The sequence below is a fragment of the Herpailurus yagouaroundi genome, unplaced genomic scaffold, assembly GCF_014898765.1.
Source record: "Herpailurus yagouaroundi ecotype Mexico unplaced genomic scaffold, PumYag 195, whole genome shotgun sequence".
Classification (NCBI taxonomy): domain Eukaryota; kingdom Metazoa; phylum Chordata; class Mammalia; order Carnivora; family Felidae; genus Herpailurus; species Herpailurus yagouaroundi.
Genome location: NW_024412426.1, coordinates 1,899,750 through 1,919,969, shown reverse-complemented (window position 1 = coordinate 1,919,969; position 20,220 = coordinate 1,899,750). Strand labels below are relative to the sequence as shown.

General features: G+C 44.5%; 1 protein-coding gene across 2 annotated transcripts in view; it reads right to left on the bottom strand.

Moving 5' to 3' along the window:
- Positions 1–5,978: 5,978 nt before the first annotated feature.
- UTP25 (UTP25 small subunit processome component) overlaps positions 5,979–20,220 on the bottom strand; it is a 25,131-nt gene continuing 10,889 nt past the window's right edge. For both annotated transcript variants that reach the window (XM_040446350.1, XM_040446352.1), the window contains 6 exons: positions 19,414–19,633; positions 17,372–17,574; positions 15,812–15,994; positions 15,563–15,675; positions 14,547–14,792; positions 5,979–7,284 (listed from right to left, as the gene is read on the bottom strand). In XM_040446350.1, the coding sequence (XP_040302284.1) occupies positions 7,041–7,284; positions 14,547–14,792; positions 15,563–15,675; positions 15,812–15,994; positions 17,372–17,574; positions 19,414–19,633 (1,209 nt within the window). In that variant the 3' untranslated portion in view covers positions 5,979–7,040. The remainder of the gene's footprint in view (positions 7,285–14,546; positions 14,793–15,562; positions 15,676–15,811; positions 15,995–17,371; positions 17,575–19,413; positions 19,634–20,220) is intronic.

The following is a 20,220-nucleotide window of genomic DNA, read 5'->3' as shown; positions in this document are numbered from 1 at the left end:
AGGATGACATACAAAACAACTTAATGTTTGTTTATAATAATTCCAGGAAAATATTATAATCCCCTCAGCCCTTTTAAGAGTCTGACAATTTAGGAGAGCTCTTCTTTAAGAAGAGTAATAATAATTACAGCTACTATTTATTGAGTGCTTGTTTTTCATTTTAGGGAAGCAATTATCTATGGACAGTACCTGACCTATAGTGGTTTGACTTGCAATTTTTCTAATTTACCCTGGTGCAAAAGCCATACGCATTCAGTAGAGACCACACTTCGAATTTTGAACTCTTCCTGAGCTAGGAGTGTATGGGAGGATACCCAGCCGGAATGATGGGCAGTGGTACCTGTCTGCGGCTCCCAGTCAGCCACCCAATCAGGAGGGTAATCAACCGATGCACTTACAACCACTCTGTGCCCACAACTATGCTGTTCCTCAGTGCAGTATTCAATTACGTGAGACTCCTAACACTTTGTTATAACATAGGCTTTGTGTTTGAGGGCTTTGCCCAACTGTAGGCTAATGTAAGTGTTCTGAGCATGTTTAAGGTAGGCTAGGCTAAACTATATTTGGTAGGTTAGGTGTATTCAGTACATTTTCAACCAGGACATAACCCCATTCGTAAGACAAGGAAGATCTGTAGTGAAAAAGTGTTGGTTTGGGGATCACACTACTTGGGTTCAAACCCTGACAGTGTTACTTAGGAAGTCACTTCGTATCTCCAAATTCCAAATTTCTTCTCTACAGAACGGGGAAAATAATGATGCCTACACTTCAAATAGGGGTATCAGAATTAACTGATTTAATACACATAAAGAGCTTAGAAGAGTTTTTGGCACCTAATAAGTGCTCCAAAAATTGTCACCTTATAGTATAATGTGCCAGGCACTGTGCTAAGCAGAGTACAGAGTCACCTTTCTAAAAATTTAATTTTTATTTTAGAGAGTAAGCGTTGGGGGGAGAGGGGGAGGAGAGAGAGAGAGAGAGAAAGAGAGAATCTCAAGCAGACTCATCCCTGCTCAGTGCAGAGCCAGACGTGGGGCTTGATCCCATGACCCTGGGATCATGACCTGAGCTGAATTCAAGAGCCAGACACTTAAACTACTGAGCCACCCAGGTGCCCCCAAAACCACCTTTTCATGCAAGTGTCCCTCTATATAAGCTGTTAGCTACTATTATTATTATAGAAAATAATCTTTATAGAAAAGATTCTTGGTGGAAACATATCAAGATATTAATAATAGTTACCACCAAGTAGGTATAGTTTTGACTTTGTATTGTTTTTCACTGTTTTACTTCTTTTTGCGGAATGAACCAGGGTTTTTTAATAAAAAGACCAAAAGTAAAAAACTTCTCAGGAAAAAAAAAATCATTGAAGGAACCACCAAGAATGAATGCTTAGCTTGGAACTAGGAAGTCTCAAGAGGACAGGGTCGATGTCTTCAAATAGCTGAGGATTAACAAGTGGAAGAAAGGCTTGCACTGTGTAACCTGAGACACTGGGCTAGACTAACACATGGAAGCTTCACAGAGTCTTCTGCTGTCTAATCGGGGCTGATTAGAAAAGCCACAGTGAGAAAGAAGTACCTCATCCTTGAAAGCATTCACGCAGAGGCCGAAGACCACCTCTCAGAGATGGTCTACGGATGACGTGTGGGCCAAGCGGCAGACTGGATCACAAGACCTCCAAGTTCCTACCGAACTGGGGATCCTAGTTCGTTACCTAATTTTGCCTTGAAACACAGAACAGATAAAAGGCAGGCAGTCATCAGCTTTCAGAGAGCTGAAGTCTGTTTTCTTGCCAGTGATTTTTCTGCCACTACCAGTTTCCATGAAGTCCTAGGAGGAGACACTTGTCTTCCCCCAGATTTATGGATCTGCATGGACAGGTGATGGCAGTGACAGTACAAAGTCAGAGGCACCTTAGCGCTCACTCCCCACTGTCATCAAGGGGTCAGGTATCCACCCTGAAGTACAGTCCTTATGGTGGATCCTGCAGAGAAACAGAAGAAAGAAGAGGCAAAGTCTTTGGACTTCAGGACTCCGTGATCCCATTTTTTGTCCTCGGCATCAGTTAGGAACGGCTAACAATAGAGGCCTGGCCTCAGTGGCTTAGACAAATTAGGGATTTGGGTTTTCATCTGGAGTGCCAAGGGAGAACACGCAGGACTGGTATGGGTGGCACCTTCAGAATGTGATCAGAGAACCAGGCTACTCGGTCTTTCTGCTCCGACACCTTCTGTACAGAGCTCCCACCAAGAGCTTCAGCCGTCACTTCGGTGTTCCAGGTAGAAAGGGGGTGTTCCTCTCAGGCTTAAAGAGTGCTCCTCCAATGAGCAATGGTTACGGCTCATTTTCTCAGCCAGACCTGTAAGGGGGGCTGGGAAATGTAGTTTTAGCTGGGCAGAACCCCAATAAAATACAGGGTCCTGTTAGTAGGAAGTAGGAGGTGACTACAGGGCAAACAGCAGCCTCATCTGCTTCCTCTCAGGTCCCGATTCTTCCCTACTTTACAAAGATGAGAACGCTGATGAAGGGAACCGTGCAGAGCCACAGCAGGTCAGTGGTGAGGTCAGTCTCAGCACCCAGCTCAGGGCCGGCTTTGAAAAATGACACAGAATGCAAAAAGCAGGAACCCATGAAATGTCTGCAGGCAAACACCAGCTGCGGGCCCGGGACCATTTCTCTGCAGGGAGCCACATGGGCATGTGAGACGGGCTGCAGAGGGCAGGGAGGACGAGGGCTGCAGGCCACTGGTCTACATGTCATTCCCTGGGCTGGCAAGAGGTAGACGGCTTCGGCCCTGGCTCAGCTGGGAGAACAGATGGGCAGGAATTCAGTGCGGCTTCCAAATCAGCCAAGCGGCAGAACTGCCTTCCTTCCCCGTCAGCCAGGCTCGTTCCCACCTGGTCACAGCCAGCTGCAGAGACCCAAGACTGAAGGCCAGGAGCAGCCTAGGAATGAGCCATCCCTCACCCGATGTGAGGGGCTGTCATGAGGACAAGTGAGTGCAGCGGTTTGTTTGTCCCAGCAGCGAGGGGGACAGCCGGGTGGAGCTGCCCACCAGGAGCGGGCAGACTTCTCTGTGTGGGGCGAACCAGCTCTCTGGGGAGCACAGGACCCTAACTGTTGAGACGGCCTGTCTCATTGAGGCCTGGAGCTCTGTTCTTTCTTGTGCCTTCACCTCCCACAGATATAATGGCAATGAGGCCAGAGAGGTAAGGGGAATCCGGGAATTACGCTGAAATACACACAATGAGAGCAGAGCCGACCCCTTCCCACATCTGAACGAAGAAAGCAAAGTCCTCAGAGCAGGGCGATGGAAAGAAAGCAAACTTGACCTGAGGGGACAGGAATGCGTGTTCATTTGCAAAACAGGACAGAAAATGCACAGAATTTTATTGCAACTCTGATGAGAGCATATGGTATAGGAGGAAGGGCCACAAATTTTTAGAAAGAAACACGACTTTCCTGTCAGCTGAATGTGGTTGGGTTCACCAGGGAGGGGGTGGATAGGCCCAGAGGGAAGGAGAGAGCTCTCCTCTCTTTTGCCTCCAAAAGACTACATCAATTTTGGGTTATCTGTGTATCTGCTCCCAATTCACAGACTAATTAAAAGCTGACTGAAATTTGTTTAGAATTCTATTTAGCTAGGCCTCCAGAAAAGCCTTTTAAAATAGTAAGTCGGGAGTAGGAACACTGATAATAAAAATCACTACCATAAGCCCTTGAAAGACAGAGAAATTGGGGAAGAGATTGGAAGGACAGGGGGCAGAAGGAGCAGACGGACCAGCTGTGAAGGCCATGCCGCTTGGAAGATGCTCCGGGAAAGGTGAAGTTGATGCGTTTCCATTACATTCCTCTTCGGCAAGCTGCAGGCACCTCACAGCCACCTGCTGGTTGCACAATGAGACTCTTCAGATGATTATAAAGAACTTCCAACTCCTGTTCCCTCACCCCAGGCTTTCTGTCATCTTGAGGTCCTCGACTCATCAAATCTAAACTCTGCAGCCTGAAGATCTGTTCATGTGGCCTTGGGAAGGCTGGGCAGAAGGCGGCCAGCAGGCTCCCACACCACCTGCCTCCCCCCTCCTTCCTCAGCAGCCTGGCTCCTCACTCCCACGAGGGCATGATCAGGGCCAAGAGCCTTCATGAGCCCCCCCACCCCACCCCTCCTGGCCCTCTGGGGTGCAAGGAGTCAGCAGGGATATGCTCCCCATCCCGCCGGGGCCATCTGCACCAATTATAAGCCCTTTGGAAGCCAGCAGAGGGCTGTTTAGCTGCTGGTTCTCTATGATTAGCTAGTTCTTGTTTTTTGAATATTGCACATGGTGCAGCCAGCTGTACGAAGCATTCATGATTCAAAGCTTTTCTCCCCTCAAAAAGAAAAGTGCTAAGCTAGTTGTTACTACTATGAGGAAGGAAAAAAAAATAAGAAATAGCAAGATAGTATGTAATTCCAGCTCAGGCATTATTATCCATAGTCCAATAAATTCTCTTCTCTCCCTTATTTGGTGTATGCGAGAGATCTGATGTTAAGGCATCCTTTTAATGGAACCATTCCAGAGAATCAACTTTTTGCAATCAACTCAGGAGCCAGGGCCAGCTACTGAGGCTTACCTTCTTTCCCAGGTACCGAGCCAAGAACAAAAGAAGTGTTTTGTTCACACTTGAAATCCTCCGTGTTCTCACAGGTGAGAAGCAGTTGGCTGCCTATAAGCCAGCACTAAAATCACTAGGGATGCTTAATCAAATGCAGATTCCTGGGGCTATCTCATGGACTTAAAATTCAGGTTCACACGTGTGTAGAGATCCAGAGAAGCCGCAGCTCTGGGAGTCTTGTAAGCAGTGGTAATGAGAGCCATGAGATCAGCTACAGTGCAGCATAATGAACACAGAAATAGAAGAGGGGGGGCAACCAGAGCCTCTTTTTCCTCCTATCTCTGAACCAGGCAAGGGAACCCATTTCTTTTCTCATAATATACATGCTCCATGTATACATGGTAAACAGCAGCACAGATAGGCCAATAACACACAGGACACTCTGGGGATATAAAACGGTCTTTGTAGCATTGGTTTGGGCAGCTTATGACTGTCACCTCAATTTTCAGAACTTTAGGAACCCATCTGTATATGGAATGAATAGTTCTACTTTCCCTGTTGAGGGAAGAGAGAAATAAAAATGCCTATTTAAATACTTAGCAGGAAGACTACCCCAAAAGTGACTTTACTTGTTTTTGCTAAGCAATTTTAAGTGTGTCCAAGTAAAAGAAAATCTGTACCAATTACAGGCTGTTCCATTGAGGATAATGGGAGCCACATATCTCACTGTCTGAGAAGGGAGTTACAACTACAGACAGGGAGAACACCGGAAGGTGTCCGTGGTGTCAAAGTGTGGTGTGAATTCATGGTTTTCAATACATGGATATAGAAATAAATTCAGATGCTGTGTGTGTATACACGTCCACAATGATAGTAATGGATTATAACCCATTGAACAGAACATGAAACTACAAGCCCATACTGATGGAAATTAACAAATAACAGGAAAAGAGTAACTCCATACTGGAAAACCCTGGCAAACAGTGCCTTAAACAAGTGGTCAGTTAGCGGGGCATATGGCTGGCTCACTCAGTAGAGCATGTGCCTCTTGATCTCAGGGTTGTAGGTTCGAGCCCCACAATGGATGTAGACACTACTTAAAAATAAAATTTTTAAAAAACAATTTTAAAAAGACAAAAGAAAAACAAGTGGTCAGTTAGCATCATCACTGACGGGGCACATGGACACTGTGTGCCACCTGATGAGATGGGGTGAGGACACAGCAGTGCTTCAGTGTTCCTGCTAGTGGTGCGTCAACTAAACCTAATCAAAGGGAAACATTATCCAAAATAATAACCAGTCTGTAATCTTCAAAAATGTCAAAGTCAAGAAAGCCAGCAAAAAGCTGGGGTAGTCTTCCAGAATAAAGGACACTACAGAGGTACGACAATGAAAGGCAACATGTAATTCTCAACTATCTCCTTTTGCTATTAAGGACATGACTGGACCACTTGGCAAAACCTGAATGGTGGCCAAGGATTAGACGGCAATAAGTATTAATGGCAGTTTCCTGATTTGATATTTGTTTTCTGGTTACATGGAAAAATGTCCTTGTTTACAGGAAATACACACTACATCCAGGGGTAATTTTTACGAATGATAGGCCCATCAAGTCAGCAACTTATTCTCAAATGGTTTAGGTTCAGGACTTACAATTTTTCTGGGAATATTTCAAAATAAAAATGTTTTTAGAAGTGCGATTTTCATTTTTATCTGTATAGGACTTAAAAAAGGGCCACCATAATAATGAAGACAGTGACATGAAGACAGATGTCATGACACCAAGAGTCTCGCAAAATTATTTCTTGAAACAGAGTAAAGATTAATGTTATTTCAAATAACACGATTTTAAGTGTATATTTTACAACATTTACTATTGTGAGTTAAAAAAAAATCAGTGAATGTATTCTTCTAGGCTGAATTAAAATAGAATATTTAAGATTTAAAAAAGTTTGGCTGGGGAAAAATAATAGTTTTGCAAAACACATGTGATCCACAATTAAGATGATATTCAGCAGCAAGAAGTCTCCCAATATTCTCACAACCACTTCTCACAAGCAATGACATGTATGCCTTACTTTAAGGAAGCATCAGACAGAAATAGGCGAATCTGAAAGAATTTACCAAGTGTAATAAATTAGAGAATAAAATAACACCAGAAGAATTTATGGCTTACAAAAAGTTTCACAAGTAGAACGTTTTCCTTCTGCCAACCTCTCAGAGTTCTATTAGCTCCCTCCTGATCTCTGAAAGATGTGCCCAGAATCTGGTTTGCATTTAACTTTTCAGGGACGCATGACCTAAAGAGAAAGACGTATCCGCTCCGCTGCTGCCCGGTGCTCCTTCCTGGAGCAGTCCTTGCGTAAGTGATCAGAATTGGGCCCAAGTGGCACAGAACCAAGCATCAGGTATCCCGCCAATACCGTTTCCTGTCCAACAAGTTCTCATCTTTCTCCAGTAATGAAGAGGTGGACGTTCTTGTGGGACTGCAGCATCTGCGCAGCCCGCTCCACGCCAACCACAGCAGCCAACCTCTGGGCGTCGTACTTGGAGTAGAGGACAGTGCAAGTCCAGGTGGCTTCCTCTCCTCTGCTGGTGGCTCTCAGCATGTTACAGACTTCGCTGTAGAAGTGGGGATATGTTGGCAGTTCATAGAAAATCAGGTTCCTGATCCCTTTTATGGTATACCTATTAGGAGGGGAAAGAGAGGCTATATCTCCTTGAGCACATTTATGGAAAAGCTACCTGAGAGTTCGACAGGGGCGTAGCTCCCTCTTGCTGCTCCATGCTCAAGGAGGAAGATAATGGCTCACCATCCGACAGATCAAAGGTTATTTTGAGTTGGAAGGGCTTATAATGTTTGGCTTGAGAGAGTGATAAAACAAATTTGCATTTCTTGAGCCTACTCTGGGTAGACCAAGGTAGGATGGGGAAGAACAGTAGACTAGGATTAAAGATCTGTCACAGAAAATTTAAAAAGTAAACACAACTTAACGTTACCCTTATTATAATCGGGCAAAACAGAATGTCCTGTAATGGCAATGAGGTCAGACCCAGGTCGTAAAATGAACTGCATAAACTGTAAAGGAGTTCCCATCAGTCTTCTCTTGTCACTCTGCAGACATGCTAACTCCATGGCAGATGTCCCACGTTCACCCATTTACAAAATCCTGACTGAGGACCCATCAGGCATTGCGGAAAAGCAATTAGTTTCAACAGCTCGTGCACTTCTCTCCCTGCTGCAGCGCTGTATGCGGGGGGGGGGGGGGGGCCCCGCCGGGCCAAGGTGCGGACCTTAGGGACTCACTGTATGGTTCGGGTCCGGGCCAATTATTTCCTCTGGGGCCCCATAACAAAAGATTTTATAGTTGACAAAGTTCTGATTTTTCCTGCTAAAGCCCTCTCATACGCTGCTGATGTAAGACTCACTTGGGAATTCTATTTTATTCACAGAGGATCTGCTTTCCTTGTCTTCTTATCCCACAGATCATCCTGATCTCTCTGGAGACCCTCATCTTCCAAACTGTAACTGCAACCCACTACTTGGTTCACTTTTCCACATTACCATAAGGAAGGAATTCCAATGGCTAATGAACTTGAGTACACTGTTCTACCTCACTAGTTATCGAAACAAACAAAAGCAAACACCAAGTTCCACTTGTGCTTTGTACGTAGAAAACTCAAGACAGCACTGCTTCCACACTAACCAGAAAAGGCCACATAACCTATGTTCCTTTCCCTGAGCCTAGACAGCACACGTCACAAGGCAACCAAGTGAACTGATTCAATGGTATGCTGGTGTATGTTTAAGAACTGGTTCTCAGTGGGGAAGAGAGGGTGCGGATTTGAAGCAGTTGCCAAATTCTGTGGTGTAAATACTCCCACCGTGGCCAATTTCAAGCTACCAACGTTATGTTGCTAAACTTGGGAGTCGGGAAGAGATGGGCAAGCAGATCTCACGAGCCAGCCCACCACTGACTGAATTCCAGAGTGACAAACCTCTCTGAAGAGAGTGTTTCTGGCAGAGCACAGGAGGAAGAGGGCAGCTGCCAAGAAAATGGGTAGCAAGAAAAGAGCTGTACAAATTCGTAAAGGGCAAATGTAGGCCTGTGCGACAGTTCAGAACCCTTGAGATTGGTGGACACTCCTTTAGCTCGCGTTCACTCGTGAGCTCTCTTCTACAGGCCTCCGATGGGGGTCGTGGAGAAAGGTGGGAGGCGAGGCAGGAGACCTGAGAGAGACTCCTCGGTGCAGACATGAAACCTCACTCACTTCCCAGACCCATATGTGTATGAAGTAAAATCTGAAACTGCTGAGAGAGGGGCAAAGGTCAAGAGCTGGGGCTGGGGCCTTAAAGGCCCACCCATGCTTCCTCACCACAAGACTTACACCCAGTAAAAAGCAGCAGCAGACTGTCCCTGGGGAAAGAACACAAAATCCATTCAGCCCAAGATCCTACACTGACATAAGCACAGGTCTGCCACCACCGTGGGAGAAGCAGGAAGTTCTTTCCTACCAAGATCCCTCACAGATTCAAGGTAGGGTTTGGCTGCCACGGAGTGGGCTGCAGGAATGCTGACCGGGCCCCAGCTCCGCAGCCTAGGACGAACAGGGCCCGCCTCAAACCAAGCCACACGGAGAGAACCCCAATCCCACCTCAAGCCTCGCAGGGAGTAACAAGCAAGAGCAGCCTGCTGCTGCAAAAGGGGCTCGAGTGGGGAGAGACCCCTCCTCTGTCACAGGGGCACAGGGCTTGGTGGAAGCCGAGAGAAGATGGACACTGAGAAAAGACCTGCCGGTACCCCAGGCCCTACACTAAGCACTGACTGCTAGAGGAATTTGAAGTCTGTGGTGCATGGAAGGTTAGCTACAGTAATAACCAAATCCTGACTCGATTCACAACTCCCACATGAGTGGCCTGAAGAGTAAGAGGTATGCCTGATTGTAAGTACTACCCATCTCAGCCCCTACATTCAATTGACAATTACAAACACACACACACACACACACACACACACACACACACACACGCACACATGCAAGACTCTTTAAAAGACATTAACACACTGAGGAATCACTCTGGCTATCAAGTCACTGGCAACAAGTGGGGTTTTGCAGAAATAGGCTAATGGAGTATAAATTATTGTGTGTGTATTTTGGGGAGGGAGAGAAGATATGGGGAAGACAGAGGGAGGGAGGAAAGGGCAATGCATAATAAATTTTTCAATGTATACAGTTTTTGAGCTAACAAGTTTTCCTGTCTAAATTTATTCTAATAAAATAACTAGACAACTATGCCATCAATTATGCACATAGATGTTCTTGGCATTGTTGCATATAATAGAACAATTTTTTTAGAATCTATATACCCATGAAAAGGAAACTGAGCTACTTATATATCCATACAACATACTATATGCCATTTAAAAGGATGCAATACACACCTCATAGCTTACTTATAAATAGAAAAGGTACTTTTACAATGAAGAGATCTAGCAGATACACTTTGACCAAGTGATTACATTCAACATCACCAAAAATGATATAAACCGACATTATGTGCCTCTTGACAAGACAGAGTGGAAAGTATACAATATCCTCTATGTGGAGTTCTCGCCAAAAGATGTTTAATCTAGTCTGAACGTCACTGCACTATGAATCACCTGTCTGGTTGTGTGCTTGAAATATCTGTGCTTCGTTCCCATCCCCAGACACAGGGATTTAATTGGCACTGGGGTGTATGCCTTGGGTATTTGGATCTTTAAAAGCTCCCCAAGGGGATTTTAATGTACAGCAAAATCTGGGAACCAGTGATCTGAATAATAAAATAAAACAACCTGAATAATAAAACAAAACAATTATACAATCTAGGCTTTGGGACATTCTGTAGGAAACTGGATTGGCTCTTCAAAAAATGTCAAGGGAAAAAAAGCAACAGAATTATTTTAGATCAAGGTTTCTTAACCTCCACACTACTGACCTATTGAGCCAGATAATTCTTTGTTGTGGGGCTATCCTCTGTACTCTAGGGTATCCAGAAACATCCTGGCCGCAATCCACTAGAAGCACTAGACCACTAGAATAACCCTCCAGTTTTGACCACCAAAAATGTCTTCTGGAACAAAACTGCCCCCAGCTGAGAACTACTAAGACAGACTAAAGAAACATTAACCAAATGTAATGTATGATCCTTAACCGAATCCTGGATTATGGGGTGTAACAGCTACAATGGTCATCAGGACAACAAGGAAAATTTGAATACAGACTATGTATCAGATGATATTACTATAATAATATCAAGTGGTTTGATAGTGGTATTACCATTAGATAAAATAATATTCTTGTTTTTAGGAGCTACATGCTGTAAGATTTAGGGGTTCAATGTCATGAAGCCCCTGAACTTGTTTACAAATGGCTCAGAAAGAAAAATTAAGATGTGAATGGACAGAGAGAAGGAAAGACAGAGAACAGGGGTGCATACAAATGTGGCAAAATGCTAACAGCTGGTGAAATCCCAGCAAAAGGAGCTATCGACGTTCACTATTATAGTCTTACAATTTCCTGTGAAATGAAATCTTTCCAAATAAAAAGCTGGGGGGAAGGGAGGACATGATAGAGCTATGTATGTCAACTTAAAAATGCACCCATGATACACAAATACATATGCCAAAATGTTAACATATTAAAATTCTTTTTCAATGAACACATAAAATGCATAAAGAAAAAAATCCCAACGAGTACAATGTAATCCCAATTTAGTTAAAAAAAAAAAATGTGTGTGTGGGGGTACACACGTTTGTACATGTGCACGTATTTTTCACATTAAAAAAACACACTAAAATGGGTATTAATATCAGGGCAGTGAGATTCCATTTTCTTTTTTTTAACCTACATTTTCCAAGTTCTCTACAACAATTGTCTAACACTCTTAGAATCAGCGTACTTATAAAACAAAACAACAAAACAAATTCTACTAAGTGCTGTATTTAAAACCCAAGAAGATCTTTCTCAGTTTCAATCTCCCACAACAGACTAGGTATCTCCTGGAAACAGTAAACGTGGTGACGGCCTCTTCAGAGGGACAGTTACTGTCGATTCTCCATAATGTTCAGCATCCCTTCCCCTATGTAGCTTCTTCCTCCCCTGGGACAGGTTTTGGGTCTTCAGTGACCCCTAGAAATAGGACTCAATGGCTGGATGGGAACTTTAAGGACAAAGGACATTCAGATGTCGACCTCACCTACCAAATGTGAAAGATAAATGAGGCACTCACAGCTGATTTGAAAGGCTGGTTTCTCCACATTGTCTATAAAGCTGGTCTGCTATTTCCAGAACTGGGGATTCTCACGTAGGGGCTGGGAGTAGTCAGAAATATCCCAGTATGCCTGGGTGACTCAGTCGGTTAAGCATCTGACTTTGGCTCAGGTCATGGCCTCATGGTTTGTGAGTCTGACCCCGTATCGGGCTCTGTGCTGACAGCTTGGAGCCTAAAGCCTGCTTTGGATTCTGTGTCTGTCTGTCTCTCTGCCCCTCCCCTCCCTCTCTGCCTCTCTCCTGCTGGTGCTCTCTTTCTCTCTCGAAAATAAACATTAAGAAAAAAAAAGGAAGATAAAAGAAATACCCCAGCAGCCTTTCCCAACCCCATAAATCCCACCTCCAGAGTTTCTGACTTGTGCCCTGGTTAAGAATTTTCCCTGCTGTAGCAACTCAGTGATAAAGCTCACAGAAAGAACTGTGAAGCATCCCATCCTTCAGTGGGCCATCATGACCAAAGGCCTGTCCAATCCTAAGATTCAACTCGTTTCATCCCCCAATCCCCACAAAAAAATGAATCATCTTCTGGATGAAAATGTTTTGCTAGCTCACAAAAAAGCAGTGGTATTTCTAACACTGCCTACTTCTAGAGAGAATATAAATACAGAATTTCAGAGCTGGATATTAAAGTTTAACATATGTTTCCCAAGGTCAAATCGAATCACAAAGGCATTGCAGATAAAAGCACCTATCATCACTTTGATGACCTTTCAAGCAAAAAAATCTAGAGCTGGAAACTTTGAGATAATTAGCAGTCGCAGAACACTGAAGCACATTGTTTCTATTCATCTTCAATCCAGGACAGGATATACTCACGAATCTGGTCCAGGGTATAAAGCAAGTGGTACATGCTTGATTTGTCTTTATAATGATTTGGGGGCTAAATAGTTTGGTAAATACAGTGGTGTAAGCCAGTGGATTGTGCTGCCTACTTAAGACATCATGCCCTCTCCTTGAAAAGCTGCTATATGAGAACACTCTTTTCCTCCCGACTTAATTCATACTTGCTATAGACCATCACGCTGGGAAATTTTCCAATCCATACACTTCACTTAAAAGGCTTGCTTTCGTGTGTCAAGCTGACAGAAAACTAAGGTTTCTTAAGACCTGCCGAGTGCAAACTCCCCCAAAATATCACTTTCCAACATGAATGAAAACAACAACTCACCGGAACAAAGCAAATAACGATGCCAAAATTCATCAGCACTCTTTGGCCAAATAGCCCTGTGTAGGTGGCCCAGAATGGAGCCCAGAAAACACAAATGTAGCCATTTCTCCTCTCTCCACTCACAGATCACCTAGTCAGCAGAATAGCCAAAGAGGTCATGTCATGTCAGCTCAGCCCTGGTGGGATGCTAGATTCCTCCCTCCCCATCTTAGTAACAAGAACATGTCTGGGGAGCACATCCTAACATCAGGATAAACTAAAAGGCAAAGCAATGCCAATGTGCATCATCAAATATGCTCCAAAGCCTAGAAGAGTTCTTATGTGTTTGGAGTTCTCTGAGAAAAAGTGCCCCTCAGTAGTACATGTGACTGAGAATTAATAAAACAGAAAAGGCAAAACGTAAATTCACTGAACATTATTGTGAATCAGGAAAGAAGAGATAATAGGATGCAATTTTCCCTCTCTCTGTAGATAAGGGTTTAAAAAGGGCTTTTCACTTGGCAGCAGAGACAAACTTGGCAAAACCATAAAATACCTGACTTCTCAGGGCACGAAAGGTTGCAAATAGTAACAGAAAGCCCAATATTACTAACACTCTAATTAGAATTTTTAAAAAAAGGCCAATCCAGGGCCGCCTGGGTGGCTCAGTCAGTTAAGCATCCAACTTCAGCTCAGGTCATGATCTCATGGTTTGTGAGTTCGAGCCCCACATCGGGCTCTGTGCTGACAGCTCAGAGCTTGGAGCCTGCTTCGGATTCTGTGTCCCCCTCTCTCTGCCCCTCGCCCCCCACCTCTCAAAAGTAAATAAACATTTAAAAAAAAATTTTTTTAAAGGCCAGTCCAACTTGTTTTGTCAAAATCACATAGTGGGGAAGCAAAGCAAATTCTGAAATCATTAAATATTCAGTTGTAAGCCCCTCATCTTTTGCCTCCTACAAACAAGGGGCCCCTCACTCCTAGTCTCCTTGGTCAGGAAGTGTGTGTGCACCTCTTCAAGACACACTGGAACTTTCTGAACACTGACTTTGTGCTCAGCCTCCACCTCCGCCTCCACAGACCACACAGTCCCTGGTATTTTGGCTTTGCTTCCATGACAGGGCCCTCTGCTTCCTACAGTCACTTCAGTTGTGCTACCTAGAGTTGTTCAACTCAGTCATGTCTTTCTTGAGGTGTACAACCACAGCTACAGGAAGCATCCCCAAATGTGGACCCGCTCCAGACCCACACAGATTATACTGTAGTCACTCATTTGTTTCTACATTCTCCAACAAAGCCCATTTGGGGAGGAAGCCAACCAACCAACCAAGAAGAGCCTGTCCAGTTCCAAAACTCTCTGGCTCCTCTACAAAAGGTAGACACAAGAGGACCTCACAACACTGCAAAGCTTACCATGCACTCAGAAGTAGGCCATGATCCACACTGCATTTTCCCCTCCTGAGAGGACACTCAAAACCTGGCACTACTTTACCTTTTGTAGAAATGGAAGCGTTCTGTGAGGAGCAGAAACTGCTTCTCTCCTTGAAGGAAGAAGTGTCTGGCCCTGGAGACACCAGACTTCGGGGTGTACTCGCAGATGTGGGTGAAGTTCAGTTCTTCCTTCTTGAAGTAATTTCGGAGGCGCACAAAGTCAAAGTAGGAGGGGACATAGATGAGCGTGTGAGACATGACTGCATCACGATACTGAGGCAAAATCTTGTTCACAAAAAAGTTAAACCTGATTTGGAAAAGCAAAGGGCAAAGTCAATGACCGAGAGATTAGCCCTCAGTGTCCTCACTAACTGGGTTACCCTGAGCAAGTCACAATCTCCTTCTACCTCCCCCAAAAGGCCAGTATGGCCTACCTCATCACAAAGAGATTATATAAGGATAAAAAAATAAGTGCTAACACTATTCATTGTAACAAATAGATGCGATGCCAGTATATCTCAGAGAATTATTCTAGAAGTACATACACAAACCATTCACTCACGCATTCATTCATTCTGTTGTCAATCAACAAATCATCACTGAACAACTCCCATGGTCCCCTGAACAACACCATGAGGAGACAGGGAAAATGCAGAGAGAATTAAAAACACTGGAACCTTGATGTCTGCAGGAAGCAAAAGGTGAAGGGCTTAGAGTTGAATATTTAAAGGTTTCAAAAATGAAAAAAGAAAAAAGTAAAGGTTTCAGTGTTCGCTTCTGGGCATTAATTCCTGCTCTGAAGGGCTTAAAATTAAGTTGTTGACATAGAACACTCTGCAGCATTAACCAGTGTAATGTAATTAAGAAATGCCCCAATCTTGTGGTAAGGTCCCGATCTGCAGTACTAATGCTATCACTAACCAGCTGGGGAACTAGGACAAGGTACCATTCCTTTCTGGGCTTCAGTCTCCTCCTCTGTCAATGATGATTAGGTTCAATTATCTCATCTCATAGGCCAAAGCCAAATCCCTCTCTCTGACCCCCAAGTGTCCAATGGGACCAGGAAGGGATAGGTACCTGTCATCAATCACTGAAGCTAGGTTTTCAGCTTCCATCCTCTGGAAGACATGTGGAAGCTGCACCAGGACATGGCTGATGGAGCCTGTCATTGGGACGTTCCTCACAGCCACCTGTCAGGAGTCAATTAGAGTGTCAGGAGGCCAGCCATCCCCACTGCTGACCAAATGCCATCTTCTCCTTATGCCTCATGACCCAAACAGTACACAGTGCTTCATGAAGACCCAGAGAAACAAGGAGAGAGCCCACCTGGCCTTGCAGATTGACACAGTACTTGTTGAACACGGAGTTGATCTGGGCATCCTGCAGGGCCCCGAAAAGCAGTGTCTGGCGATAATACTTGGACCAATTATTGAGGCTCCACATCCTCACTCGAGAGAAGTCCACCCCATGTGAATCCAATGGCAGTAGGTTCATGTGGTTCATCAAATGCTTTGAACAAAAATAACTACCATTAATTTTCATTCTGGATGTACCTGTTGGGCACTGCTAAGCATTTTATAAATCTATCATCTTATTAACCCCATGGGCTATGTACAATCAACCTCCAAATCACACCAGAAAATCGAGGCCCAGATGGGTGTGAATTGCCCAGTTAGGTGAACACTGCCAAAAGGAAGGTAAGCTAAAACTGACCATCTCTTGGATCTTTCAGAAAGGATCAAAATGGTACTTGCAGGAATATTCCTTTAAAAGGAACTTCAGAAATGTTGCCTGGTCACTCTATGGGTTCTTCAGTCCCAGACTTGGATAAGAAGAGAAATGACATGGAAAACAGAGCTGTTGTTCTTCAGTGACTTAGTTCTCAAACATTAGGAGATCCCCAGAGACACAACACCTGTCTTTCCCTCAAATTAAGAAATAAGACTCAGCTATCAACATGCCTTTTCTATCTTCATTATATTTTTACCTGGAAATCTATATTAACAGATAACAAGTACTATAAATGTATTCCCTCCTTTATGACTAAATGCTCCCCTTTATCTGCCCCAACCTTCCTGCAAGCCCTGGGACTACAGAAGCAAGTTCTCATGTGCCTGTAAAAACCAAACCTATGGCTCTGTGATAAGGATTATTCCAAAGCAAAAATGGTCAACACTGCAGAGTATGTGGGGAAGGAGGAAAAATTACAGCATGTTACAGTAGGAAGATAAAGACCTCCTACATTTCTCTGTAAAACAAGACCACACATTAAGAAATCCTGAGCCACATTTCCCATTTCCTCTGAAGGCCAAACAAGAGAGAATGAGCATAACTGGTAGGAAGAATTAGTCAGGTAAAGACCTTCCAGGTTAAAAGGAACCAACCTACCAACCAGCCACTCAAGTGGTCTATTCACAGAAGTGACCTTTGAAGGGAAGAAATCTTTGCTGGAGATATGACAATACTGACAAGAATTTTTATTTCTCTGCATGATTATTGACCAATCTGTGGGTAGAAAACGGGACAAAAGTCTTTTTCAAACTGGAAAATGTGAAACATTTCCATTTCCAAACTGAGTTCTCACTTGGACTTAAATTGCCCTTTAAGAGTTAAACCACTGGTGCGCCTGGGTGGGTCAGTGGATCGGGAGTGTGACCTCAGCTCAGGTCATGATCTCACGGTGCATGGGCTTGAGCCCCATGTTGAGCTTTGCGCTGACAGCACAGAGCCTGTTTCACATTCTTTGTCTCCCTCTCCCTCTCCCTCCCCCACTCACACACATGCTCTCTCTCAAAAATAAGTATTAAAAAAGAAAAAAAAAAAAGGCTTAAACAACTCTCCCTAAATGTGAACTTTGTCACTCTAAATGTAAATGACCACCATTACCAGGACATGCTCCCAGTTCTGCATCAGGTAAATGTCAGCTTGATCAATGATGAGAAGCTCAATAGAAGACAAAAAGTCAAAATCTCTCTTCTTCTCTCCTTCGCCACCAATGATGGTCCTCAAGCCCAGCGGGGAGGCAATGAGGATGTCAGAGGAGTAAAAGGGGGCATACAGTCGGATGCTCCTCTGAAGGATTGCCACTCCTACAGGAAACAGCCAAGTGCACATTACTTCATTAGTTCCCACCAAGCCATTGGCTTTCCCCCTCTGATGTATGTTGTACCTTCACATCTTTCCCTTAGCACATAACCATGTTCAAGTTGTTTCACTTACTAAAATAACAATAATCTTCCCTCTCTTGAGTCTATGGTCCCATCTGGCTCCCCTTCTCTTCTTTTCCTTTAGGGCCAACTTCCCCAGAGGATGGTCTCCACTTAGAAACCTCCCACTCACTCCTCAATGCATCACAATCTGGCTCAATTCTCAGCACTACACTGAAATGACTCTTGCCAAGGTCACCAATTCAATGACACTTTAGTGTTTCTTATCACAAATGCATAAAGCAGCATATTGAACCAATCTTCCTTGAAATGTTCTTTTCCCCACTTTAATACTCACTTCCATTTCTATACCTGACCTGGCCCATATCAATCTTTCCATATCCAAACAGCTCTTCCACAAATCCCTGATTTGGCTGTAAGTTCTACTTTCACTCTACCTACGTTTATGGGTAATAAATGGGTATTCACCATTTACCAATAAATTGGTATTCACCAACCACGACTGTAACATCACCTCTACAATGATCTGTATTTCCAGCCCACATCTCTTTCCTGAGCTCAAAACTGACATCAGCAGCAGCTTGCAGGACACTTGCACATGTTTAAAAGTAAACATCAACTCTTGGGGTGCCTGGGTGGCTCAGCTGGTTGGGTGGCCAACTTTGGCTCAGGTCATGATCTCATGGTTTGTGGGTTTGAGCCCTGCATCAGGCTCTGGGCCAACAGCTCAGAGCCTCGACCCTTCTTTGGATTCTGTGTCTCCCTCTCTCTCTGTCCCTCCCCTGCTCATGCTGTCTCTCAAAAACAAACATTAAAAAAAATGTAAAACTAAACATCAACTCCTGTCCCATTTCACCTGACACTCCAGTCCTGCTAAAGCCTATATAAATCTTAGGTCATGCCTGGCTTATTCACCCTGATGCCTCTGCACATGCAGTTTCCTGTCTGAAATCTTTTCCTGCATGCTGACCGCCCCTCTTTGTAACTTTCTATAAATGGCACCTCCACCAGGAGGCCTTCCCTATCTTGTCCTCGTTTGGAGTACAGAAATTGCTTTAAACACTCCCAGAACATCCACTGCATCCTCTGATCAGTACTTATCATGATCATTCTGTATTGTTTTCCCATGAGGCTGGATTTCCTTAGCAACAGGAACCATAACTTTTATTTCTGTATCTCTAGCTTCCTAACAGTACCCGGCACCCAATAGATGCTTTATAAATGTTTGTTGAATGAACATTTTCCCAAGAACATTACTCTATCAATACACAACCAACCAAGTATATGGGAGTTGAACGAGACAAGCAAACACAAAACAAGTTGGGTGGCAGTTGGTAAGTCCTGAGTGGAGACAATTCAGGGGTAGGCACTCTACATGGCCAGTAGGAGGAAAGTCCACCATTATGCGTAGACACTCAGTTTATTTAGCCTCCCCCGAGGGACCCACTCAGCCTGTGTCACTTCCAACTCCCCTGTAGCATCAACTACTAGCTATGGGTGTGCTGAGACATTTGTTATAAATGTGCACGTATCTTTATATAAGAGCTTCAGAGATGCTCCACCCTTAGCCCAGCGTCCACCCCATTAGCCAAGCAAAACTCTCTCCTCTGGCAGACAAGATGTTTCAAATGCACCCCACCCCTGTTAGGAGGACATCTCAACCCCCTGAGAGAATGCCTAATTCCAGGCTTCTAGTCTTCGGCCATGAGAACCTCACACTGTAGGTCCCTTGGGGTCTGAGTTCTGACAAGGAGGAATTACCAATCCGAAAGTGGTCATCGATGTTGCCGACAAACACAGCTTCATAATCCTCAGGCCTCTTCAGGTTGGGTGGTCTCTCCTCAGGATCTGAGCCATACTCTCCCTTAAACCTCTTTTTATTGCTCACAATTATTTTCTTCTTGCTGTCGCCCTCGAGGAGGCTGATGAAGAGCTGGACCACCCGTAGAGCAGCTTCCCGGAAGGGCACCACTATCAGCACCTGTGGAGGAAGCCGCAGCAGCCTTGGTGGGACCAGGGGAAGGATGGGCAGCTGCAAGTCAGCCTGCTGAGGACATGGAGCTCAAGAACCCTCCACAGAGCGGCAGCCCCTGGGAGGGCTCATATCTAGATCACCCCTTTTGCACAGGACCTGGCTCAGTACTAGAAGCTGAGTACCTCTCATATCCACAGTACTGTGTCCTGTGGACTTTAAGCTCATGGCCCCACAGGAGGCATTTCTCAACCAGAATGTCGAAATACCTTTCAGGATTAAGTCAGTGCCTTTAACAGCTGCCCACTAGCAAAAACCCAATAGAAACATACAAGTGGCAAGGAATGGTACTCATTTCTGTCTCCCATAGAACTTAGTATTGGTATGGGGCGCCTGGGTGGCGCAGTCGGTTAAGCGTCCGACTTCAGCCAGGTCACGATCTCGCGGTCCGTGAGTTCGAGCCCCACATCAGGCTCTGGGCTGATGGCTCAGAGCCTGGAGCCTGTTTCCGATTCTGTGTCTCCCTCTCTCTCTGCCCCTCCCCCGTTCATGCTCTGTCTCTCTCTGTCCCAAAATAAATAAACGTTGAAAAAAAA